Source organism: Pinus tabuliformis, chromosome 4_2 (assembly GCF_031772625.1).
Source record: "Pinus tabuliformis cultivar Carrire ecotype Pingquan chromosome 4_2, CPIR1, whole genome shotgun sequence".
Classification (NCBI taxonomy): Eukaryota; Viridiplantae; Streptophyta; class Pinopsida; order Pinales; family Pinaceae; genus Pinus; species Pinus tabuliformis.
The window spans coordinates 20,116,790-20,144,457 of record NC_142304.1 but is presented as its reverse complement, the minus strand read 5'-3'; the positions used below and the strand labels follow the sequence as shown (position 1 = coordinate 20,144,457).

At 42.7% G+C, this 27,668-nt stretch overlaps 1 protein-coding gene across 2 annotated transcripts in view; it reads left to right on the top strand.

Annotated features, from left to right (window-relative positions):
• LOC149168158 (Ubiquitin-like superfamily protein) overlaps nucleotides 1–27,668 on the top strand; it is a 237,525-nt gene that overhangs the window by 71,039 nt on the left and 138,818 nt on the right. For both annotated transcript variants that reach the window (XM_089426893.1, XM_089426894.1), the window contains exon 3: nucleotides 25,443–25,548. In XM_089426893.1, coding sequence (XP_089283019.1) covers nucleotides 25,443–25,548 — 106 coding nt within the window. The remainder of the gene's footprint in view (nucleotides 1–25,442; nucleotides 25,549–27,668) is intronic.

The following is a 27,668-nucleotide window of genomic DNA, read 5'->3' as shown; positions in this document are numbered from 1 at the left end:
CGACTGTCTGCTTGGCAGCTTGCTGTCCCAAATTGCATAAATATATCCAAGGATATTAGAAGTAGATAATGTTCAACACTCAAGAATATTACGCCTATCAAGTGACAAGAATAATGCTTAATATGCATTAATCCAAAAATGGAGAAAGAAATGCAATGATATAGTACCGGCAATGTTGAATACTTGGCAAATGCTATCAACGAGGTCACCAGTGTTGAGTGTTGACAATGGACTGTGGACATACCTTGCCGGCTCCTCTCCACGCAATGGCAGTTGCAAACGAAAGTTGGATTTGCCAATTTGGAATGTAACCCTCGTTCTCTCGATTCTCCACAGCAGCCAAAATAGCGAACAATGACAATGCACAGCAAAAACTAAACTGAAATCACCCTTTGCGGCTCTTTATCCACGAAAAAAAATTCATGCCGATTTTTTCCATCGACTCACAATTAAATCGGGATTATTTCGATAAAATTGCGATTTTTTTGTTTCTGAAAAAATCGCTCGATTTAATCCGTTCGCCCAAAAAATCGTAATTTTAGGAATAAATCCCGATTTTTTCGGGACTTTTTCCACACTGGCAGAGATAGTACAGTCTGGTAGATGGAGTTCTCCCTAGTTGAGAGGGAGTGTTAAAATTGGCAACTAGGGTCAAACTCCATGTGGGTCATCTTATTTATGGCAGCTGATATTTTTCTTGGATCCCTCTCATTGAGAGATGTAGGATTGATCTAAAGATCATCCAATTTCGATAAGTATTCATGGAGTTATGAATTTATTTGTGTTATAAGACAATTCGTCAAGGTCGGCCAACAACAAATAAACCCCACATGTAATATCCCTTATCAAGGGTATCCCTCAAACACAAGCAAACTCCAACCAGAGATGGAATGGGAGGGCGTTTACCAGATATGTCGCCTCTGAAAAGAGGACGAGATCTGGAGGCTACCTGGCCCTTTCCAAACTCTGTCTAAGAGTATAGGAGAAAAACACACAAGTGGTATAGTAGCCGGGGAGCTCAAAGAGATAAAAAAAAATAACAGTGATGCAACATACAATAACGTATACATGGAACATAAGCAGATACTCGAGAAATCCAGAGAGAAATGCTAAGCCATTTTATTATACTGAGTAATGGAAAGAGTACAAGAGGTGATAAGAAAGATAGCACCTCGACTTGCACAAGGCAAGTGAAGAAATACACTTAGAATGGTAAGGAAATGGCCTCTCTCTGAACTGCGTCCAAGCTGCCGAAGAACTGCTGTGCTGCTACTACTGCTGGAATCAAGTGAGGATTTGGGGCTGTTCCCCTCTCAGAAAACGCTGAAACTCTGGAATCAACCTTTGCTCAATAAACCCAGAAAAGTCCAGAAAGCTTTTCTAAGATAGCTGACCCCTGAAAATCACCCCCTTGAGGATCTACGCTATCCCTCAAGGCTCTGCACTGCCCCTGAAGAGAATCGTCCAAAACTCTACCCGAGACTCTGCCAAATCCCTCCAATATGCAAGGGTTGATCCCTTGCTCAATCTCCAAGCCCAAATCCTCTACATAAACCCAATCCGGAGCTCCTACCAAAAGAGACTGCGTCCTCCCCTCTCAAGACTGCGCAGTCATCAAAATGCTCAATTTCTCTTCAACTCTAGAAATCGCTCCTCCTGCAAAATACTGATGAAACTACCTTGCCCGAGTAGGCACTTGAAGTCCCCCGGGGCTAAGTGTGAGATCTCCGAACGGAAACACTCGATGCACTAAACAGTGCTGCAGACATGCTAAACAGCTAGCGTGCTCTAAGTCGAAGTGACTAGCTAAAATGCAACATAATCCAATCCCAAATGAGGAGGCTCCTCTCTCCTTTATAGCGTTGGTCTCTCTCAAAACCCTAAGGCCCACGTCCTCCAACGTAGCCTCTCTCTTGCCACGTGCTCGTTCTCCATCTGTGCAATCCCTCCAAGTGTCTACGTGGGCCCCCTTCTCTACGTGGTCCTTTGGCCCCTTTGGCTCCCCTTTTAAGTTACAATGTTGTGCTACTAGGGAGTGGCTTTATTCAAAAAGTGAGTTATGTCCCCCTTTCCTCACCTTTTTATTTATAAATAACTATAGAAGGCAAAAGTGAGCAAAATCGAATATTCCAATTAGCCATGGCTAATTAGGAATATTACAGTCGCCCTCGGCAAAATGTTGCTTGTCCTCAAGCAACTGAAGTGATGGATGTTGCAAAATTTTCTCACTCTCCCAAGTGGCATGCTCATCTGGTAAATTCTTCCACCTCACCAAGAATTCTCGGACCGTCCTGCTCCGTAGTTGCCTCTCCCTGGTAACAATAATAGCCTCTGGCTGCAACACCAAATGCCCCTCATCATCCATGGGTGGTAGCTCATTTGTCACTGTCACCTGCTGCTCCAATGCCTTCTTCAGGCATGATAGATGAAAAACGTTATGAATCTTGCTGCCTTGGGGCAGCTCCAATTCATACGCAACCTGTCCAATCCTTTGTATCATCCTGTATGGCCCATAAAAGCGGGGCTTGAGCTTCTCAGCTCCCTTCTGCTTCAGTGACGACTGTCGGTATGGCTGTAATCGTAGGTAGACCAAGTCCCCTACCTCAAATTGTCTCTCCACCCGACCCCTGTCAGCATACAGCTTTTGCTGGTTCTGCGCTGTAGCCATATTATCCTTGAGAGCTCGGAGGATATCTTGACTCTCTTGGATCCAAATCTTGGCTCTCGGAGCCTTGCTAGCACCAAACATCATGTCAGCAAAAGATAAAGGATGATATCCATACAAAGCATAGAATGGTGACATACCAATGGACATGTGATGTGTAGTGTTGTAGCATTATTCTCCCAGATGCAGCCACTTCAGCCATGCTCGCTGCTGCCCACTGACATAGTTACGCAAGTAGCCCTCCAGCCACTTGTTAACTATCTCTGTCTGCCCGTTCGTCTGTGGGTGATAACTGGTACTTGGTGTCAACTCCGTCCCTACTAACCGGAAAAACTCATGCCAAAACCCGCCCATGAAACGACTGTCCCTGTCACTGATGATGGTCTTAGGAAGACCATGTAGCCGGAAGACCTCTCTGAAGAACAGCTCGGCCACCTGCGCTGCTGTGTAGTGTGCGAATATGGCGAAAAAATGTGTGTACTTTGTCAGTCGATCCAGATATGTTGGAGTATGTCCTCCTTGAGGCCCTTCCATGAGAACCTCTCTCTAATGGTCCTGTAGGTTCTGGTAAACCCCTGATGGCCGGCCAATGGTGAATCATGTGATGCTTGAAGTATCTTCTTCTTGAGTTGTGATCCCTCAGTCAAGAAGATCCAGTCCCTATAGTAGATGATCTCATCGATTACCCTGTACCTGTCATCCGCCACCTGCCCATCCAGAACCTCGCATGCAAATCTGTCCTTGGAGTACTCTACTAAGAGTCGAGCCCTCTAGTCTGTGTCCAAGCTCATAAGAGACAATGTGGTTGGTCTACGTGAAAGGGCATCTGCTACCACGTTGTTCTTACCCTTGACATACTCAATGTCAAAGTCATACGCTTGGATCTTACTGATCCACTTTTGTTGCCTCTCTTGTAGCTGTTTCTGCTCCAAAAAGAACTTGAGGCTGTTGTGATCAGTCCTCACCCTGAAACTGTTACCCACTAAATACTGCCGGAATTTGGCCAATGCATGCATAATGGCCAGCATCTCCTTGTCGTATATAGAATACAACCTCTCATGCGGAAGGAGCTTTTGGCTCTCAAAGGCTATAGGGTGACCTCCCTGCATCAACACTGCGCCGATCCCCTCTCCTGACGCATCACACTCCAAAACAAATGGCTGCAAAAAATCCGGCAATGCAAGCACTGGGAAGCTGCCCATAACCTCCTTGAGCCTGTCAAAGGCTCGCTGCGCTGTATCCGTCCAACTGAATGCCCCCTTCCTCGTCAGATCTGTCAGGGGTGCAGCAAGCTGTGAGAAACTCTTGACGAACTTCCGGTAGTAAGTACAGATGCCAATGAATCCCCAAAGTTCTGTCACGTTCTTCGGCTCTGGCCAATCGCTGATGGCCCTGATCTTCTCCTCGTGGACTCTCACTCCGTCCACCTCTATGATGTGTCCCAAGTACAACATCTCCGTCAACCCAAACTCACACTTGGAGAGCTTGGCATAGAACTGCTGCTCCTCCAAGATGCGCAACACTGTCTCAATGTGTTGGAGATGCTCCTCCCAAGTCCTGCTGTAAATGAGAATATCATCAAAGAACACCAACACAAACTTCCTTATGTGGCTGCGGAAGATGTGATTCATGCAGGACTAGAATGTAGTTGGGGCGTTGGTTAGCCCGAAGGGCATCAGCAAAAACTCAAAGTGCCCATAGTGACACCTGAAGGCGGTCTTGGGAATGTCCTGCTCCCTCACGCGAATCTGATGGTACCCAGATCTCAAATCAATCTTTGAAAAGAACCATGCTCCTCTCAACTCATCCATCAACTCATCGATCCTGGGTATGGGGTACCTGTTCTTCAGGGTCTTCTTGTTCAGGGCCTTGTAGTCAATTCACATCCTCAATGTGCCGTCCTTCTTCTTCACCAACACCACAGAAGAAGCAAAAGGACTCGTGCTCGGCCAAATGTGCCCAAGAGCCAGCAACTCCTGAATGGCCCGCTCAATCTCATCCCGATAGGCCTTGGGATGCCTATAGGGGGTAGTAATCACTGCCTGTATGCCCTGCTCAAGCTCAATGGTGTGCTCAAACCCCCGGTCTGGTGGCTATCCCAGTGGAATCTCCCCAAACACTGTGGAATACTGGTAAAGGATGCACTATATCTCTAGGTGCACCGTCTGCCCTGTAGTCCCTGCCTCTGATGCACGCAACTCCACTGCCCACTCTACGTCTTCCTTCCGGAAGATTGCCTCCATCCGATGAGTCGAAATAGTTTGAGGCGGATATGTGTGTTGTCCCCGTATCTTCTCATGCTTCCCTGTCTTCTCACCATCCCACTCCATCTCTAGGGCCTTCCAATCTGTCGTGACCTTCCCTAGAGTGATAAGCCACTGAACACCCAGTATCATGTTGGTGTCCGGAATATTGACCACGAAAAAGTGGTCAGTCAGTGTGTAGGTGCCCATCGTCACTGATAACTCTGGGACATAACGAGCACACACCATGGTCTGATCTCCTGGGACCAAAACTGAAAAGCCATCGAAGCTATTTGTCTGTATACCTCTCTGCTCAACCATCTGTGCATCGATGAAGTTGTGGGTTGCCCCATTGTCAACCAAAACTGATACTTGCTGGCCATGTACTGTCCCCCGTACGCGCATCGTCAAATACTTGGGAACTCCTCGCAATGCTGCAAGGGCCCCTCCGATAGGTGCAAAAGCTGCACCACTTGCTGGTGGTGGTGGAGGTGGCAAAGGATCTTGCGCGGCATGACTATCTCCTGCCTCCACATCATCCTCCTCATCCTCTTCCCCGCTGCTCTCGGAGAAGACCTCAATAAAATGTGCTTTGTCAGCAGCGCATCTATGTTCCGGTGCCCACGACTCCTGACAGGTAAAGCACAACCGCTTCTTCTTCAGCTCCCTTCTGGCATCATCATCAAGCTGTGCTCGTCCTGGATTCCCCTTTGGAGGCAGAATCCTCACATCCTTCCCCTTAGGTTGGAAAGCCTGTCTCTGGGGGTGAGATGTCTGGGTCCTGGGTAAGGCATCCTGTAAGTCCTGGGTCCTGCTAATAGCATCCTGGAGTGTGGCTGGTCTAGTGGATCTCACTAGACCTTGAAGTGGCTCTGCTAACCCCTCAACAAACATGTAAATCCTCCGTGCCATGGATAGATCTGGCACCATCACTGAAACCCTCAAGAAGTCTGCAATGTAGGTCTCTGGGTTCTCGGTCTGTTTGAGCCTCGTCAGCTCAACAAAGTGCTGTTCCGGATCCCCCCGGTCAAACCTCTCTATCAATCTCCTGGTGAACTCGGCATATGTCGTCACTGTGGAGTGTCCGAGTGTAACCATCCCATGGAACCACCAGTCCTGGGCCTCACCATCCAAATGTAATGTCGCCACCTTGATGGCCTCTGTCTCTGACATCTGGTTAAGCTGGAAATAGATGTCCAGCTTCTCCACCCAAGACTTTGCCGAACTGTTTGATGAGCCATCAAACGTAGGCAAGTGGAATCTACTAGCTGTGCGGTGGGTGTCTCCATCATGATAATGCCAGTATCCTCTGTGATGGTCGCGGGGTCTACTATCCCGCTGGAGTTGAACAAAGTCTCTGAATGAGAGAGCATCCCTGAACTCCTGCCCATAGGCTTGGTACTCTGCATAATAATCGCCCATATGACCGGCTTTGCCTCCTGCTGGGCTCCGGCCCCTGTGTCTGCTCCTAGGAAAGTGGGCATGGTAGAGCGTGTAGGGGCATGTGAGGCCATCTGCTGAGTAGTATCACGCTGAGTGGAACCCTGCTCTGGCAAATGGTGGGATGTACCCGATCCCTCATCAACCTGGAAAACCCGCGGGTTCTCATGCTGTCTAGCCTCCATTGCCGTGAATCTCTGCCCCATCACCTTGATCTGCCTCGACAGATCCTGCACTGATTTGAGGAGCATGTCCGCAAATCTCTTCCCGTCCTCATCTGCCATCGGATCCTCCTGCTTTGCATCCACCACAGGCTCCTCCTGTTCTGTGTCCACCACCCGAACGCAGTCTCCCTCTCCGTAGGTGTTCTCCAACCTACGTTCAATATCTCTGTATTTCCTACCTCTGTAACAGATGTAGGGCTTCTCCCTCGGTGTCATAGGCTGCTAGGTCCACAGGCTGAGCCAGATCTATGCTCTGATACCACTGTAATATCCCTTATCAGGGGTATCCCTCAAACACAAGCAAACTCCAACCAAAGATGGACTGGGAGGGTGTTTACTAGATATGTCGTCTCTGAAAAGAGGATGAGATCTGGAGGCTACCTGGCCCTTTCCAGACTCTGTCTAAGTGTATAGGAGAAAAACACACAAGTGGTATAGTAGCCGGGGAGCTCAAAGAGATAAAAAAAAATAACAGTGGTGCAACATACAATAACGTATACATGGAACATAAGCAGATACTTGAGAAATGCAGAGAGAAATGCTAAGCCATTTTATTATACTGAGTAATGGAAAGAGTACAAGAGGTGATCAGAAAGATAGCACCTCGACTTGCACAAGGCAAGTGAAGAAATACACTCAGAATGGTAAGGAAATGGCCTCTCTCTGAACTGTGTCCAAGCTGCTGGAGAATTGCTGTGTTGCTGCTACTGCTGGAATCAAGTGAGGATTTGGGGCTGTTCCCCTCCTCAGAAAATGCTGAAACTCTGGAATCAACCTCTGCTCAATAAACCCAAAAAAGCCCAGAAATCTTTTCTAAAATAGCTGACCCCCGAAAATCACCCCCTTGAGGATCTACGCTATCCCTCAAGGCTCTGCGCTGCCCCTGAAGAGAATCCCTCAAAACTCTACCCGAGACTCTGCCAAAATCCTTCAATATGCAAGGGCTGATCCCTTGCTCAATCTCCAAGCTCAAATCCTCCACATAAACCCAATTCGAAGCTCCTACCAAAAGAGACTGCGTCCTCCCCTCTCAAGACTGCGCAGTCATCAAAATGCTCAGTTCCTCCTCAACTCTAGAAATCGCTCCTCCTGCAAAATACTGATGAAACTACCTTGCCCGAGCAGGCACTCGAAGTCCCCCGGGGCTAAGGGTGAGATCTCCGAACGGAGACACTCGATGCACTAAACAGTGCTGCAGACAAGGCTAAACAGCTAGCATGCTCTAAGTCGAAGTGACTAGCTCAAATGCAACATAATCCAATCCCAAATGAGGAGGCTCCTCTCTCCTTTATAGCGTTGGCCTTTTTCAAAACCCTAAAGCCCACCTCCTCCAACGTAGCCTCTCTCTTGCCACGTGCTCCTTCTCCATCTGTGCAGTCCCTCCAAGTGTCTACGTGGGCCCCCTTCTCTACCTGGTCCTTTGGCCCCCTTGGCTCCCCTTTTAAGTTACAACGTTGTGCTATTAGGGAGTGGCTTTATTCAAAAAGTGAGTTATGTTCCCCTTTCCTCACCTTTTTATTTATAAATAACTATAGAAGGCAAAATTGAGCAAAATCGAATATTCCAATTAGCCATGGCTAATTAGGAATATTACACCACATGTGTTCAACGTGTTAGTAGAAAAGGAGATGACTTGAGAGTCATTTCACACACACTTTCTCTTGATTTCTCTCCACTTGTTTTGGGTTTTAGTGTGAGAGAAATCTAGGAGGAAGTAGCCCTAACGCAGTCCTAAGGAGGATGATCTAGCAACAATTCAAGGGAGGAGATCCTACTTCTATATGTCGCAGTCAAGTAGGGTTAGAACATGCCCTTGCCGTAGTAATAAAGTCAGGCCAGCAAGGAGATCAGGGACTGTTTTGTGAGCACCAAGTTGCTGAAAGGGAGGCCGAGGTTACTTGCTGGGTAGTCCGAGTTGGAGACCTCTACTACAAATCTGTTTGGGCACTGTTTTGTAGACAGGATACTTGTATGGTGCAGGCCGTAAGCTACAAAAGTACTGTGTGCTAGGCTGCAGGCCATAGCATCATAGTTATAGCTTGCGTAGGGTGAATTGAGGGCTCAAATATGCCCAGAACAACAACGTGCTAGGGGAGGTGTCTCATGAGGGTGTGCCGCAGTTTTCCTGAGGGTTGTTCAAGGACTGTGTGAGGAGTTTAGGGCTGCCCTAGTGCCCTAACCAGAACAGCCACGAACAACAGTATACAAACATATTCAGAGCAACGTTTGTATGGTGTGTTGGTAGCTAGATACATGGGACAACAAGGTCACTTGGTGGAGAAAGCAATAGGACAGCAATCAATGACATAGTGTAGCAAGGCTACAATGGGACAACAGCAATAGCATAGTGCTGCAAACTCATTAGGACAACAACAAGGTATAGCATGCCAAATGGGACAACTAAACAATGGTGCATGGTGGAGCATAGTAGATGGGACAGAAAGGACATGGTGCTTGCATGGGTCATCAAGCAATCATGGTGCAGCAGTATGAGCAGTGACAACATTGTGATAAGAGACAACATGATGTGAAATGTTACAGCACAATGATGGGCATCATGACAAAGTGAAGTGCAACATGTTGTGTGCATCATTTGCTAGTATAATACAGTGATATTAAATGCTACAATGAGATGCAACATGATGGGCATAGTAAGGTACAAGATGAGGTAGCACTGGTAAGTGGAGCAAGATGATAAGGTACAGCAAGATGTTGCAGTACTAGAAGGTGCAACAGTATGATGTGTGCAGCATGGTAATGAGGTCCATCATAGTGATGATGGGTGCAGCACCATGCAACAAAGTGAGGTGCAGAATGATGACGAGGTGCAGTACAATGATAGGTGATGGAGTCACCTTGGAGAATCAGTTGAAGCAACATGTCTTCAACTGAGTTAAGCTATCTCATGTATCATCTACTTAGAGATGATCTATGCTCTTAGATAAGTCAAAGTGTTGACTTTTGTTGTATATGTACTCTCTCTCTCTCTCTTTGCTGAACTATTGAAGAACATATAAGAAGAATTAATCAAGGGTTTTCCCACATTGGGGTTTGTCCCTGGCTAGCGCCACATCTTGTGTCCTCTTGTCTTGGCTTGTCTTCTGCGATCTATGTTTATGTTCTATCTGCAATTTACTTTAATGCTGATGTGATTGCTAATCTGGAAAAGATATTAAGCTAACTGTGAAAATTGAAATAAATTGCTCTAAGCATAAATGTAATACCCATAAATTGGAAAATAGGAAACATGTAAATACTCATAAACTGGAAAACAGGAAGCTTAAAAACTTAATTTGCACTTACCTGAACTGCTAGCTGATCCCGTGCAGTTGACGATACTGTTCCCATGCAGTTGACGATACTGTTGATGTTGAGCTCCAATTACCCAGGGAGACCAATTCCGCCCAGCCTGATTGAGCAGAGGCTGGCTACTCAATCCAGCAAGCTTCTCACGGAAGCCCACTGTCCCCCGTGCCCAGAACCTCAGACGGATTAAAGCTCTTCCAATAGCAAATCTCTCTCACTGCTGAATTCCTCCTCTGGTTTCACTACTGAATTTCTCCTCTGGTTTCATTGCTGATTTCTCCCCCCGTTCTCGGCTCATCATCCCGGTTTTAACCACGGGCCTGGCGGTGGCCGCCCTCCCGCATGCAACCACCGCCTTCCCCTGTCCCGACACGCCTTCTACGCATACGGCTCTCTCCCTGCTGTCATATGCGCTCTGATATATATCTTATGGGAATTAAACGTCCCCCTTATAAGGGTCCTTGTTTTATATAATTTAGTTTTATAAGTTAACTTATATTTTACAAAGTTCAATTTATAATTATATTTTATAAAGTTAATTTATATATTTTGTAAAGTTTAATATATATATATATATATTTTATAAAGTTTAGAATTATATTTTATAAAGTTTAATAAATTTATATTTATAAAACTTAAATAAATTTATTATTTAAAATTCATCACATTTGTTTTATTATAAAGTTTGAAACTTTATATAGTGGATTAGTTTAGATGGGCCGTTACATACACTCCCTCTTCTGTAAACTTCGTCCCGAAGTTAGAGTTTTAGGTTTAAGGTTTTAATGGATATGACTTTTTCTATCCAGGTCCCCAAGCTATCCTCAAATCATCCTATCCTTCCTAATCTCTTATGCTCCCATCCTATCCGTCCTCTACTGGAGTATGCCATGGCGACAGTTTTACTGACCCGACCATTCATAAACTCTAAGGTGACAGCGTCGGTTATACCGATTTGATCCCTAGTAGGCATCCGGCAGTCATCATCACACGTCTAGGGGAGCGTGACTCGCACAGTCCTCCCATGACTCCAGGGTTCGAAGGATAAACGGTGGGCAACACCTCCACCCCTCCTAGTAGAATTTAGGATTAATACCCTTTCATAGAATCACTTGGAGCTTTAATTTCGATTGGTCATTCGCTTGATAGCTTGTATCGCAGAAATTTGCCCGCAAACGAAGGAAAACAACAGCAGCGTCACATAAATCTGTCAGAATGTGGACCGTTCTGACTCTGTTTCAGATGCATATTCCGCAAAACCACCCAAACGTGCCAGGTCTCAAAGAGAATCTTCCAGAAATGAAGAGTCGGAGTGGAGTGTTTACGACCAAGACTACGAATCCTCAAGCATATACGGGTTAATAGAAATTCACAGCAATTTCGGTTTATTAATGGGTCACGTGTTCCATCCACGCTCACTTAACCAGGGATTTGAAATTCTAGCCGTCAGACAGACGCTTAGACAGCCGTTTATACGCTCAGACAGAGGTTTATACGAACGAAATTCTAGCTGTGCAGGGCCTGTGAGGTCCCGAAGGGTTTGAACGACAGCTCTGATACCATGTGTAATACCCATAAATTGGAAAACAGGAAACATGTAAATACTCATAAACTGGAAAACAGGAAGCTTAAAAACTTAATTTGCACTTACCTGAACTGCTAGCTGATCCCGTGCAGTTGACGATACTGTTGATGTTGAGCTCCAATTACCCAGGGAGACCAATTCCGCCCAGCCTGATTGAGTAGAGGCTGGCTACTCAATCCAGCAAGCTTCTCACAGAAGCCCACTGTCCCCCATGCCCAGAACCTCAGACGGATTAAAGCTCTTCCAATAGCAAATCTCTTTCACTGCTGAATTCCTCCTCTGGTTTCACTACTGAATTTCTCCTCTGGTTTCACTGCTGAATTTCTCCCCCCGTTCTCGGCTCATAATCCCGGTTTTAACCACGGGCCTGGCGGTGGCCGCCCTCCCGCATGCAACCACCGCCTTCCCCTGTCCCGACACGCCTTCTACGCATACGGCTCTCTCCCTGCTGTCATATGCGCTCTGATATATATCTTATGGGAATTAAACGTCCCCCTTATAAGGGTCCTTGTTTTATATAATTTAGTTTTATAGGTTAACTTATATTTTACAAAATTTAATTTATAATTATATTTTATAAAGTTAATTTATATATTTTGTAAAGTTTAATATATATATATATATATTTTATAAAGTTTAGAATTATATTTTATAAAGTTTAATAAATTTATATTTATAAAACTTAAATAAATTTATTATTTAAAATTCATCACATTTGTTTTATTATAAAGTTTGAAACTTTATATAGTGGATTAGTTTAGATGGGCCGTTACAATAGAACATACCTAAACTTAACAGATGCCAATCACAATTACTAAAGATATTTCCAAACAAGATTATGTGTGATCTTATTACTCAATGCCAATTATTAAGAGAAACTCAACCGGATTCACAAGATACCAATATGCCCAAGAGACTTATGATTTATGATTTAAGTGCTTTTAGTGAGTGAGCCTATTAGATGTGAAATATGAGTTCTTATAGCACATAAACTCACAAGACAAACACAATGTTAGCCACTTGAACAATGTAAATGCTAGGAACAAGTAACAACAAAATATAGAACTATGAAAACACTGATGCACTTTATGTTCCATTGATCCTTTCATGAGTAACAAGTGACTATGACAGCAGTAAGAGACTTATGATAACAACAAGTAATTTCGCTTTAGATATCAAATTCAAAGTGTATATGCTTGCCCAATGTCATAAAGAGAAACCTAACTACCAAATAAACTTAGCCAACTCAAGAATCAGATGTATTAGACCTCTTAAGATATATTTTGCGACTGTTATAAAAAATGTGAAATGTTAAATACAACAGTAAGGAAGTGCATGGACAGTGATCTATTATGCTTGAACCAATGCCAAAAAATTAACCAAAAACTTGGAAAAATTGACCAAAATTGAACAATCAAGTTTTTAGCCCTTTTAGAGTGCGTTTCAGAAAATTTCAAAACTGATCCAGTGATTTATGCATAAAATTTCAGCAAGCAAAACTTTAGATCTAGGCTAAATCCTTGATGCCCAAGTGGCCAAAATTTAGAAAAATTCAATTTTTGCAATTTTAAGTTTTTTTAACAAATTTAAATGTGATTTTAGGGCTTATGATATCACTGTTATAAACTGAAAATTACAATAGTAATAAAACAATGAAAATTAGGGTTTAGAGAGCAAACCCTAGGCCCAAGGCTTTGAAGATCTCTTGGTCAAAATTTGCTGAAACTTTGGGATCAAGCTGCCACCTGAAAATTAAATCTTTTGAGGCCCAAAACCTGCAAAACCACCAAGTATTCAGTCCAGAAAAATCAGAGATGAATTTAGGGCAGATTTGGTCAAGGATGGCCAACACTAGGCCTAATAGGGCTAGTGTTGGGTTAAAAATTGCCAAGGAGGGTCAGCGACGGAGGGGAGAGGCCTTGGAGGGCCCAACGTCTAAGGAAAAAGCCCTAAAGGGCTGCCGTGGGCTCCACAAGGGCCACGACCAAGCGTTAGCAGTAGGTCGAGGGCTTGGGGAGGGCCTCAAGGCCTACAAACTACGGCCTAGAGGCCTAGAAAGACTGCCACAAGCCCTTAGAGGGCTGCAACTAAGGGAAAGGAGGGGAAAGGGAGAAGAATGAGGGTCGAGGAGGAGAGGTGGAGGGATGACAGAGGGATATGGAGGCCGAGGAAGGGGGACAAAGGAGAGAGGAGTGGGCCAAGGGCAAGGGAAGGTCCTCTAGGGCCTGCGGCAAGGCCTAGGGAGGCGAGAGCCTTAGGGCTTACAGCCAGGCCTGAAAAGGTAAAAAATGATGATGTAGAGGCTTAAGTGGATGACAGGGGCCAAGGGAAGGGAGACGCTGGCCCTAGGAGGGCTGGATCCGGGCCTGGGAGGCCTAAAAAATGAAACCCTTGCTTCAATTTTTTTTTTTTCTTCCAGATCTGAATTTTGCTGCAATTTTTCCAATAGTTGGCCCTGCAAAAAATTCTAGAGACTAGATCGTACCCTCAAGGGCCTAGATCTAGCTCTACTTTAGCCTCTTCTCTTGATTTCACTTGCAAAAATGGAAATAAAACTCCCAAAACCCTAAATATATACAAAATCTCAAAAACCTGAAACCCAAATTAGTAAAAATAATTTACAAAATAATTTTACAAATATACAAGGGTTTTTAAAAAATAACTTTTTGAGAAATATAATTTTTTTATGGCTATTTTTTTTAATAAATGGCTAGAAATACTTTAGAAACCCTGTGCACACTATAGCCTTAGCGAAGATTAAATCCAACGCATAAATATTTAGGATCCAAGAAAAGTTGATCCCTGCCCACAGTTTGTGAAATTGGAGACCAAGGACTGAGGTAGCTGCAAACATTATGTATTTATTTCAAGAAAATCCGTTAAATCATATGGCGAAACAAATCACGTAAGATTAGCCCAAAACTATAAATAAAATGATTTTATTTCCATCTAATGAAAAAAACCCATAGCCCATACAAATCAATGATCATGGAACACCTTGAATTGCACCCAAAGTCTTTATTATCATAGAAATAAAAGTTCCAGTGGGACAATAGTTTACATGTTGATTTGGGGTAGCATCGGATGTGCTCTTGCCATGAAATTTGCTGGAGAGGTTGGGGCACATGAGATCTCCAATACCCAGAAAGGGTTTGGGCAGATTCTAAACAATTCAGGAAATATTAAAATAATTAATATTTTTAATGGAGTCCCTAAGTCTAAACTTAGGGAAAATAAAATATTAATGAGAATTAATATGAAACTGTGTTAGAATGGTCCAAAAGACATGGATCAAGCCAAATCTAATTTTAGTCGTTGATTAGGGACTTAATCTCAGCTGTTGATATGTCAATAGGAAAAGTATAAGAGGAGGCTTGAGGGTCACTTGGAGAAAACACCAGAGTGATCAGTCATTCTATTCTCTAGAGCGGGGTTTTCTAAGAGAGATAGAATTAGTGATCGGGAGTTGCAGCTGAGGGGCATTGAGTACAGAAGAACGGAGAGGCAGAGATAGTGCCGAGACAGCAACATAGTAGCTGAAGAGAGGGACACAGAGCTAGCCAGGGCTCACGTAGGGCCACGCAGAGCCAGCGGGGCGCTGCACAGAGCCTTAGAGAGGCCAACGTTGTTGACGCAAAAGGCCAGAGGGCTGACGCAGGGCCTCCTAAGATTGACGCAGACCCATCCGGGGTGACGCAGGGCCAACATTGGGCAGAGAGGGGCTAATGCAGTCCGGAGAGTGGTTGACGCTGGGGTTTCTGGGGCAGATTGGTGTTGAGTAGCTGTTGGAAGGATTATTCGGGGTTTTAGCCAGGAGATTTGTCAGAAACTAAGAGGTATTACTGCCAAGGAAATTCTTTGTTGGATAGGCCAGTTTTGGCACCTAGATTGTACTATGATATTGCTTAATAAGAAAACCCTCAAATCGCTGCACTAGTTTTCCCACACTGGGGTTTTCAGGGGACATTGGTCCTAAAATAATGGTGTCATATGGAGTGATTGTTTCTGTTTCCTTTAGTTATTGATCTGTAATATGTTGAGCATGCACTAGTGTTTATTTCAGTATTTACATTGTAAATTTCTTGTTAAGTAACATAACAAGTAGGTAGGAATAAATCAGATAGCATGGAGGGTTTCTAACTAAGTAGACTTAGAAACTTTAACATGGTATCAGAGCGTGATTGCAGATCACAGGAGGACTAAAGACATCAGTCGAGCGGAGAAATAGCAGTAGAAAACAACTGTCTCGAAGTGAAAGAAGCTGTTTCTAGCAGAGCAACAACAAAGGAAGGGTGACGCAGTTCCTGCGTCATCAAGGGTGAGCCGGGAAGAGGCAACACAGAGGCTAAGGAAGGCAAAGGGAGCCTCACGCAAAGCCACGCACAAGCTGGGAGGGCTGACGCAGTTGGTTGAGGAGGCTGGGTTGCTGGTACCAGGATTGCGTAGAGCCTAGGAGCTCCCACCTTCAGGTCGTTGGGGTTTAGAAGGTTGTGGGAATATTGTAGAGTGGCGCTGGTGAGGTACTGTAATCAGAACAGCTCCTGACAGAGCAAGGCCAAGAGGAGGGAGTTGCTACTGAGGGTTTTTAGTCGAGGAACCTGGATCAGTGGTGCGGTTGCACAAGATGATCATAGTAGGGGGCATCTCGACAATGGCAAGAGGATTTCCAGGAGGGAAATTAGGACTCAGAGGGAGTCCAAAGAGAACTTCTAGATGGGAAGTAAAGACTCGGAGGAGTCGAACAAAGAACTTAGCATCATGGCGCTACACGTAGTAAGAGACCAGGATAGACTGGACGAAGCGTCGAACTTCGCAATCTGGAAGGCCAAAATCTTATCCGTACTTGACAGAAATCGTGTCAAGAACTTTGCCTTGAAGGTTATAGCTATCTCAGTCGACCCCAATGATAACGACAAGTATGAGGAGGCAATGGCGAGGGCCAAGAGCATCATCCTTGACGGGGTCAAGGACCATGTAGTACCACACATTGCCGAGAAGGAAATGACATATGAGATGTGGGAGGCCCTCAAGAAATTGTACCAACATACTTCTGTGCAAAGAAGAATGTTAATTGAGAATCAGTTGAGGTCGTATCAGATGAAGAAGGAAGAACCGATTGACACCTTCCTCGGAGGACTGAATGAGATCCGAGATCAGTTGACTGCTACAGAAGCCACGCCGAATCAGGAGCTGATGGTGAGGACAGCCTTGAATGCTGTCTCAGAAGACTAGGATGCATTTGTCCAGAGTATGTTGGGCTCTCCCACCTTGGGATGAGATGTGGGCGGCTCTTCGCCAGGAAGATATCAGAGGGTAGTCGAAGACGGGTAGTAGCAACAAGGGGATCAAAGTCAAGCAGGAGGAGGAAGATGTTGCCCTAGCATTTGAGGGAAAGCAGGAAAATAGGAAGAAGAAGGATCTCTCCAAGATCAAGTGCTTCCACTGTGGGGCGCTGGGTCATTATGCGACCCAGTGTCCAAGGAAGAAGAGTAAGGGAGAGTCTTCCGAGACTAAGGCAGCGCCAGCACGGGCAGAGAAGGAAGTTTTGATAGAGGATGACTGTGCCTTGAACGGAAGTGGGGAGACATCGAGCTGTAGTCAGGAGGACTACAGGCAATGAGGAGCAAGATCCTTGAGGTGTCCAACCTCTTGGATTAGACCTTGCTACAGGAGCCTCGAAGAGGAGTATCAAGATTAGCTGAGTCAGGTAGAGATGGATGCGGATGGAGCTGTAGAGAGAGCTACATTGCAAAATTCGCAGGATAGCACAAGGCTAGCAGGCTCCAACAGTGCGGGAGGCACGAGAGTGTTGCACTAGTACAGGATGGCACAGAGAGGTGTGCAACGATGTGAGATGTAGGGAGTTGTTGCAACAACGCAGAGGTCAGAAAGGGAGCACTCGTTAGCGACAGCGGGAGCTTTAGCATCAGTGGGTGTCTTTAGCCCAATAGGGAAGTCAGATTGGGAGATCAGTTACTTACTTCTTAGTAACTGAGTTACAATGTAGCAGTGGGTAGCACAATGCAAAATGATGAGAGAAGGTGCAGTGCAGATGCAGTGCTAGGAGAAAGGACCAACAGCAACACGGATGGAGAGGGAGCTGTCTTATAGATGCAGCAGTGGCAGTGGCAGAACCATGGGTAGCAGTACAAGATACAATAGTGCAGAGGATGGTGGGTAGCAGGCCTAGCATCAGTACAGGTACCAATGCCGGATAATCAGAGTAATACTCAGTGAAGAGTATTGCTAGAGCACAGCCCTCGCTAAGAGGGAGTGTTGATTTGGGGTAGCATCGGATGTGCTCTAGCCATGAAATTTGGTGGAGAGGTTGGGGCACATGAGATCTCCAATACTCAGAAAGGGTTTGGGCAGATTCTAAACAATTCCAGAGATATTAAAATAATTAATGTTTTTAATGGAGTCCCTAAGTCTAAACTTAGGGAAAATAAAATATTAATGGGAATTAATATGAAACTGTGTTAGAATGGTCCCAAAGACATGGATCAAGCTAGATCTAATCTTAGCCGTTGATCAGGGACTTAATCTCGAGCGTTGATATGTCAACTGGAAAAGCATAAGAGGAGGCTTGAGGGTCACTTGGAGAAAACACTAGAGTGATCAGTCATTCTATTCTCTAGAGCAGGGTTTGCTAAGAGAGATAGAATTAGTGATCGGGAGTTGCAGCTAAGGGGCATTGAGTACAAAAGAACAGAGTGGCAGAGATAGTGCCGAGAGAGTAGCGTAGTAGTTGGCAGAGGGACGCAGAGCCAGCCAGGGCTCACATAGGGCCATGCAGAGGCAGATGGGAGCTGCACAGAGCCTCAGAGAGCCTAGCGTTGCTGATGCAGAAGGCCAGAAGGTTGATGCAGGGCCTCCTAACGCTGACGCAGACCCATCCGGGGTGACGCAGGGCTAGCGTTGGGCAGAGAGGGGCTGACGTAGTCCAGAGAGAGGTTGACACTGGGGTTTCTGGGGCAGATTGGTGCTGAGTAGCTGCCGGAAGGATTATCCGTGGTTTCAACCAGGAGATTTGTCAGAAACTAAGAGGTATTACTGCCAAGGAAATTCTCGAATTTATCGAAATTTTTATTTTTGAGGAATTTTCGAATTTATCATTTAATTCCATTTTTATTTGCCCAAAATTAATTATTTTGAGCTAATTTTCTCAAAAATCTGACTTTGATTTAACCGCCGAGGTCCAAGGGTCCCATTTTTCTTGAAATATCCAATATTCCCTTGGTGGAGGATCTCCAAAAATTAATTCTTTTAAGACCCACGAATTTTTCACTTGGAGAATTTAATTTTCCCAAGACATTTTAATTTGACTTTAATTAATTAAATTTTTGGCTTAAGATTTTAATTTAATTTTGCCAGAAAATTTAATTAGTTGCCACTTGAGGGGATTAATTATTTTTTCCACCCTCTAATATTTTAACAATGGTGTCTGAGTATGAGAGACCATTCATTAAAATATATTTTACCTAAGATTTTTTACAATTCAACTCTCAAAGGGGGAATACCCTTTCGGTTCAGACCCTCAAATTACATACCCAATTTGTGACACAATATTATCTAGTAGGCCAAGAGATTTCTAATAAAGTAATTTAGCAAATAGCTTAAATTATTTCCTAATCACTTTTACATAAGACTCGACTAGAACACTAGGACTCACTCAAGACTTTGATGAAGAATTCCACCCTAGCTTTGGGGTGAGGTTGGAGGGAAAAACTCTACTGACCATCAATGTTTAGAAACGCAAATGGATCAGTGAGACGAAAAAACTCTTAGGATGAAACTCTCGCCAAAATAATAGTCTTACCTAGGTTGTTACATAAATTCATGGTCCCTACTAGCATCATTTACATTACATAACTTGCAGAATGGGTTTACAATTACAAATAAACTGCTGATAGATGATCTGATCTTGTTGAAAAAATTTGGTTCTTCTGCTTCCTTGGAACTTTGACAAAAACTGTGTAACAGACCCAACAAGGATAAGGGAAAGAATGAGGAGTCAGCCTCATAGCCAGGAAAGAAGGGCTTGAGTAAAATCAAGTGCTTCATTTGTCATTAGCACTATCATCATGCATCGCAATGTTCATGTAAGATGAAAGGTAAAGGAAAGTAGCAATAGAAACAAGTAGCAATATTTGTGGAAACTTAGACGGACAAGTTTGTTGTCAAGTTCGAGAAGGATTTCTCAATGGTATCTTGCCATTCTACTTAGTACTAACATGGTTCCTAGGAATGCATGGTATGTGGAGTCTTGACAATGGGGCATATCATCTTATGACACATACCCAATAATTATTCTCTAGTCTGACAAAGTAGGACTCAAATGTATAGGTTGAGTTTGGTGATGATGTCGAGTACCTAGCAACAGAAGTTGGTACTATTCCCTTCCAATTCAAGTTAGCTAACTCTTTAGATTTTGATGAAGCCTTATTTGTTCTAGGTCTCGGAAAGAACTTTCTTTCAGTTTCAATTATGGAGGATAAGGGCTATGCTCTAGGATTCAAGAACCAACAAGTCCCCATTAGGTCGAAAAAATCTAGCCTATATACAACACAAGTAATAGGGGTTAGAGAAGGTAATCTTTTATAGATTGTAGGGGGAACCCATTTGAACCCTTATTCATAATAGTGACAACTTGTGCATGTTGTGGCATAAGAGGATGGGGCTCGTGCATCGTAGAACATTGCCTATTCCAAGGGAGATAGCATTGAGTAGTATGGAATATGTAGAAGGTGCACATTTGGAAAGCATGTCAAGGTTGCTTTTCCAAGCAATGAACATAGGTCTAATGAGATTCTAGATCTAGTGCATTCCATTGTTTGTGGATGAGTGTTAGAAGCATCAATTTTAAGAAACATGTACTACGTTTCCTTCATTGATATCTTCTCTCGCAAAACTTGGATCTACTTCCTAAAGACCATGATGAGGTCTTTAGCAGGTTTTAAAAGTTCAAAGATCTAGTTGAAAACAAGATAGGGAAAAATATCAATGTCTACAGTTTAGATAATGGGGGGAGTATACCTCTAAGGAGTTCAAGGGTTTCTGCAAGGCGGCATGAATCAAGAGGGACCTAAATATTCTGTATAATCCACAATATAATTAGGTTGTAGAGTGGAAGAATGAGTCCATTATTCGAGTTACTGAGGCCATGATTCATGATGAGGACTTGTTGGTGTTTCTCTGGGTAGAGGCATGCAACGTAATAGTCTACATCTAGATTCAGTGTCCTCACAGGATCTTGGAGGACAAGACATAAGAGGATGCATTCCCTAGTGTGAAGCTAGATGTGAGCCATTTTTGCATCTTTGGTTGCTCAGTTTATATCCATGCGTGGGTAGAAAATAGGTTTAAGTTGGAACCCTCCAACATAATGGATCTATTTTTAGATTACAACTATACTTCAAAGGTTTACAAGGTCTATATTCTATAACACAGATCTACAACTCGTCCTTCATTCTTCGGCCCTGCAACAACTATAGAATGTTAGTTTTTGGTGGCATTGAAAGTGCTATAGCCTTGAAAATTGGTGGAGAGGCTAAGGCACATGAGTTCTAAAGAACCCAAAAACCATTTGGTGAAATTCCACCCGGATTGTATTTTATTAAAATAATTAATATTTTTAATGGAGTTCCTAAGTCTAAACTTAGGGAAATTAAAATATTAATGGGTATTAATCAAATATGGGTGAGAATGATCTAGAAGGTGGATCAAGTCATGTTTTAATCTTAGCCATTGATTAGAGACTTAATCTTGGACAGGAAAAGTATAAAATGGAGGCTTGGGGTTCATTTGGAAACACACATGGAGAGAACGAATTGATCTGGAGTTCGATTTCTGGGGCTAGGAAGTTGAGAAATTCGAACTAAGTGATCATTCAGCAACAGAGGGGCAGAGAGAATCCGGGAGAAGGAATTTCCAGAGAATATTGACAGAGAGGCGGAGAGAGCTTGCAGAGAGGCAGTGCAGTAACTGGAGCGCTGACGTTGGGCCAGTCTGGGCCCACGCAGCCTTGACGCAGAGCCAGAAAGGCCAGCGCAGAAGGGAAAGCTGTCTGTCATGCAGAAGCTGGAATTGCCGGAACAATCGGGATAGCTGACGCAGAGGGAAAAAGAGTTGGCACAGGGCTGACGCATGGCCTACGCAGGGCCAACGCAGAAGTAGTCGGGGTTAGCCAGTCTTGTTGCCGGATCAACCGAAATTCTGCCAGGTGAAGTGAGGTAAAACTCACTCAGAGTTTCCACCAATATTTTCTCTGTAAAGGATTGCTAGATGAGCATCCGAGGTTTGTATTCAGATATTTCTCCTGCATAATAATAAACCCTCAGAACTGCTGCACCAGTTTTCCCGCATTGGGTTTTTCCAGGGACTGTTGTGTCCAAAAATAAGTGTGTCCTATGTATCTTGTTCTTTGCTCTATTTTCTGTTTCATGAGATCAAATATTTAATTAGTGTAGGTTGCAGAAGTAATTTGCTTTAGTATTTAGAAGAATAACTTGATAACGTAATTTAAAAATCAAGTAGGTGAAGTAGATTCAGATTTGCTGCAGTAGGGGTTCCTTCAATGTAGGAATTTTCACATAGAAACTGTAGCCTTTTTCCGCACGTGTGAGCAAAACAAGTCAATAATTCAAGTCTCCTTCTTCCTCGAGTTTCTCTTCCTTCTAGGCCTTCACTCTATTTTTCTTCTTATCATATGCACATATCAAACTTGCTTGTTCTCTCTCAATGAGGATGAAGTCTGCCTTATACATAGTCATCCAGGAGCTATAGGATGTAGAAGAGTATGTTGGGGAGAACACCTTCCTCGCTAAGAGGGAGTGTTAGTTTATGGATTTGGGGTAACATTGGACATGTGTTCTAGTCTCTAAGGTGTCAGAAGGGTTAAGGAACACGAGATCTCTAAAACCCAGAAAAGGTTTAGAGAGAAAACCTTAGAAACCTCTCAATTAAATTAACTGATCAATAATTAAAAAGTTCCTAAGTCGAGACTTTCCAGAAAAGTGTACTGATGGAGTCAAATTGATCTTAGCCGTTGATCAAGATTAGATATTGGCCGCTAATGCTCCAACGAGAGATTATAAGAGCAACTTTATGGGATGGAGATAGACACAGTTTTACAGTTGAGAGCAAGTAAGCAACACATATCAAGCTACCTAGTTCACAGCTTTAGTGAGGGTGCAATTTGAGCCAGAGGGAGAGCATCAGAGAGAGGAAACAACAAAAAATTTGGGAGCAGGATTCCAAAGAGTTTTCTAGTGTTTCTCTAGTGCCAAATTATAGGAGGCCGAATTATTTGCTGAGAGGGCCGCAAAAACTAGTATGAATAGCCATAAACGCTTGAGCGAGTTGCCAGAAGAGAGTGGATTCAGTTGTTGGAGGCTAGATTAGATTCCAGGAGGCAGTGCGAGTCACTTCCAGAGGTAGAATGAGGGAGTATGACTCATTTGGAGCTAATTTCCAAGCAGTGCGAATTATCCAGAGGCAACAGTGCAAGTAGCCAGTGTGGGCTCTGGGGTTCAAGCCGGCCAGAGGAGGCTGAGTTGTTTAGCAGAAGAGATCTGGGATCTCCAGATTATTTTGCAAGTATATTTGTCAGAGGATTGTTAGTTGTGCATCCAGATTATTGTACTCTCAATTTTGCTACATAATAATAAAATAAACCCTCATCTGCTGCATCAGTTTTCCCTTCGGGGTATTTCCGGGGACTTTTATTCCAAAATAGTTGTGTCAAATTTTTATGTGTGTGCATGTATTTCTCAATTCCTTATTTTACTTCTGCAACGTATTTTTATTGTGAAGAATGCATTAGTGAGTTATTTGCTATTTGCCGTAAATAAATAAATTGCTAATCATAGCCGTTACCTATTAATATTTTTAATAAATCAATGAAATAATATCATTATTTAAATATTTTTTTTCAAAAACTAGCCGTTTAATATAGCCGTAACTTAATAATATTTGTTTTTATTATACTTTAAATATTATTGTACAAATATAGCCGTTACTTGAAATTATGTCTCTACATTGCTCTCTATTTAAGCCTTTGCCATGGTCTGCCTCTTCATCTGGTCCTGATGATGAACCACACTTGTTGGTTCGAAATGCGTCGGCCGAAAAATTCTCTTATGTGATTTCTATCGAAAGACTTTGTTTAATTCATTATCCATCACAGAAGCTTGAATACAGAAATTGCTAATCAGTTAGGATAATAATATCCAGTTGGTGCATTTGAGGAAATTTCACAATTAAGCCTATTCGCTTTCCTCCAAGGGTAGATTCAGATCACACATTATATCTTTGTTTTGGTGTGAAGAAGACAAGGATCATAAGGACAAAAAATCAGAGGAAGATACTTGCTCGCTCTAGCAATCAAGGAGGCCGAGATCTAGATGACTAACTGTGGCATATTCTGTGATATAATGCGAGGGTTCTATGTTTTTAGTATGCAGATTTGAGGCACCTTCTTTGTGGCATCATCTAAATTTGGAGGCAAATATAGAGGACTTGTTTCGATCCTTTTGGATACCTCATCCATGTGACATATCTCTGTGTTTGAGTGTGCATTCTGAGGCACAGTTGCAGGACACTTTAGTCCATCTTGGAGACCTTATCTCTGTGGTATATCTATGTGATATAGTGCTCATTATGACGCTGATCTCTATGGGATAGTGCGAGTTTTGAGGCAGACTTGGAGGATGTTTTTCTTGATCTTGTTGCAAAGTTCTTTGGACAAAATTGTGGAGGGTTGACTTGGTCCTTGGTGGTTGGTCATCTTGCTGGTCAGTTGACTATTGGGAATCACGATTCCCGTTAGACCAAAACCCTCAAGTTTTAGTCAATGATTGCATCGCCAGAGATAAGGATCCACGAGAGGCAGTTAGTCCATGTCACGAAATACACGGGGAGCGTTGGTTTATCCAATGTCCAACAATCTCCCCCCCAACGCGAGCCAGGTGTGTATCGAACTCGTGACCTACGCTTTGATACCACTTGTTGGGAATCACAATTGCCATTAGACCAAAACCTGCAGGTTTTAGTCAATGATCACATTGCCAGAGATAAGGATCCACAAGAGGCGGTTAATCCATGTCAAGAAACACATGGGGAGCGTTGTTTTATCCAATGTCCAACAGATGTATCTCTTGTTGCATTGATTCTCCAAGGAAAAGGTTGGCTGGGGGTTTACCCATTGTGTGTTTTCCCAAGGTAATTTCTTGTATTCTTTGTGTGGCTGTCTCTTCATGATCCTAATGCCATATATATTGTTGATGTCTTTCGTATAATTGCTTAATGATGGAATAGTGAGTAATAAATAAATGTGTGGAAAAATCAAATCATCAGAAGTAATTATCTGTATAGAAGACACCCTAAAATCAACAGAAGCCCATCAAAAGTTTCATTAGTAGGCATAAGTCAATCTCCCTAGTTTGATATATTCAAGACTATCCATTAATAGATAAATTCAACAATCTCAACACATTAGGGATAACACCATTGTTCTGATCTCCTCATTAGTTTTTGATGAAGTGATTGGACATATTTGGGTTGCAGTCTTGCATTTATTTGATTATTCGTTCTCTTTGATGCTGCATGGATATTTTATGGGGATACTCGTGTCAATGCATTTGAATAACCTGATAAGGATTCGGTTGGCACTTTCTTCTGAATATTTTTTGAACAGTAGATAGGTTGAGAAACCAAGCCTATATTTGAGACACAATCAGAGTTATTATTTTGTCCTTTTAGAGCTAAACTACCCAATGAACTTTGATTGCAAACAAGAAAAACATTTGCATGATGGATAAATACACAGGGACACACAAATTTAGTTATTATTGTCATTGTTATTTGAGAGCTATGGGATCCACTGAATTTTTAGTGCCTACAATATGCATATTTAATGTGATGACATACATAGTTGCGTGTACTTAGGCTATCAATCTAATGTGTTAGTAATGCTTCAGATGTGGCTGTCCCAAATTCTGCAACCGTTATGGATTTAAAGGCAGCAGTGGTGAAGAAAGTAAATGCAAAGGAGCAATCACAGATGGGCCATCGTCACATTTCATGGTAAGAGTTATTTGTTTATTTGTAAGGAATTTGTTTTCTGTAAGCAATGTACAAATCTTAAAGTTCTCAAGGATTGAATGAAGGATGAGACTGGAATTTGTTTTCTATATGAAATGCAGAAGTCTTGACTATCAAAGATGCCAAGCTATTAGAGCCTGATGCATATTCAGTCTTTATTTCTGCGTTAGTAGCATAGAGAAGGAGGATATAAGTGGCATTGTATATGCCCTTTGGCTTTTTTATTTTGCCCATATATATATATATATATATATATATATATATATATATAGAACTGATTTAATGAGCCATCCGCAGTTTCATAGTCTGAATTAGTTCATACTTAGACATGCATATGGCTTAATCTTTGAGACAAGCATATGACTACTGGCAGGATCAACCAGGTAACCATCAAAGTATCATTAATATGTTAATTTATATAAATTTAAGAAGTATCATCTCTGAAAGAAAGGATGGGATAAGTTAAAATGTGGTAGTCTATCAATGCTATTGAATGTCATAGGAGATACATTCACTATTTCATTTTGGTTTGTCCTATTATACATTGTTCGTTGATTAGAAGCTTATATTCTATCAATAAAATTTGTCAAGCAAAAATATGTTTGACTAGGTTAAATTAAAGTACTTTGAAGTGTAGTCATATTTTATGGCAATAAACATTTTGGCTTCTATTCTAACTATATCATCTTCTTACTTACACGGATTCTTGGAAGCCTTAACTTCAACCATAGAGATAGGGTAGGCAATATTTGGCTAAATTAGGGGTAACCACAAGAGAGTTTCTTTTGGGACCTTTGATATTCTTCATCTTGGCTGTGCCTGACAAAGTTTCCACTGTCCATCTCTTCTTCATCCTCATTGGTGCTTTCTTGTCGTGTCTGCATTATGAGTTCTTTCTCTGAAGATTAACTTGGAACCTATGTCACAAGGTTCGTCGAACTTTAACCTTCAGGTTCGAATTTTGCCGAACCTTAAAAAAAATTTGAGGTTCGGCGAACCTCATCGAACCTCATAGTCATTTACCAAGTCCATAGATCAAAACTCATAACTTCCTATCGCAACTCAAGCTTGTAATTTATCCTTGCAGTTTCCATGTCTGTGATAGAATTTTTGATGTTTACTGATGTTGATTTCTTACTATTTTATAGTATAATTCATTTTAAATTAATATATATATAGACGAACCTAATGACGAACCTCATCAAAACATTCGAACTCAAACCGAACCTAATCATTGTCGAACTCGAACCCGAACCATGTGACATTGCTTGGAACTGCCACAAAGGATCACAAGATCTTGTGTAGGTTCCTGGATACTCCTCACTTTCTGCTGCTTCTGCTGCTTCTTCTGGTCTCACCTTCAAGCGTTTCATATAGTCAAATTTTCGTTGGCCAAAATATTGGCTTTGTATTTTTCTGTGTGGAATTATCTTCCAAAGAGGGCAAGCATGTCTGAGGGGAATGAGGGAGAATTGAAGCTTGAATGCTTGGATTCCAATTATTTGGGCACTTTTGATGAGCTTCTTGGTAGTATTAGACTGTGTTATCAGAACCAGACCGCAACTGGTGGAACTGGCTGGTTCAACCGGTTTGGGGATCAAGCTGGTCTGGTTCAAGGTTTGGAACCAGAAATGGATGGTTTGGTACCGAACCAGCCGGTTTTGTACCAAACCGTCCGGTTCCGTACAATGTGACCAAGGACGTTTCTAACCCAATTTTAAATAAAACAAGATTTTTTGAGTTGGACAGCCTAATATTCAAGCCTATGGCTGTATTATTACTATGCAATTAATGGTAATGTTAAATTTTTAAAGTAAAAGGATGAAATCCTTTATCTTTCATTTCCATCCTTTTACTTAAGTTTTTAAAATTATCATTAATTAACTCAGGATGTTGAAGAGTGGTTCTGACTTCATTGGATTTTGTATGGAGAACGGAGAATTTTCAGGATTACATGATTGGGGGATGTTGTAACCCTAGGAACAACCTCTGGCTGAGAGGAGCCCAGTGACTAGGACATTTCTCCAAATAAATGAAAATGTTTACTTTCTGAAAAATTGTAAATAAGATTGCCCAGAGATACTTTCTTAAAGTGTAATGTA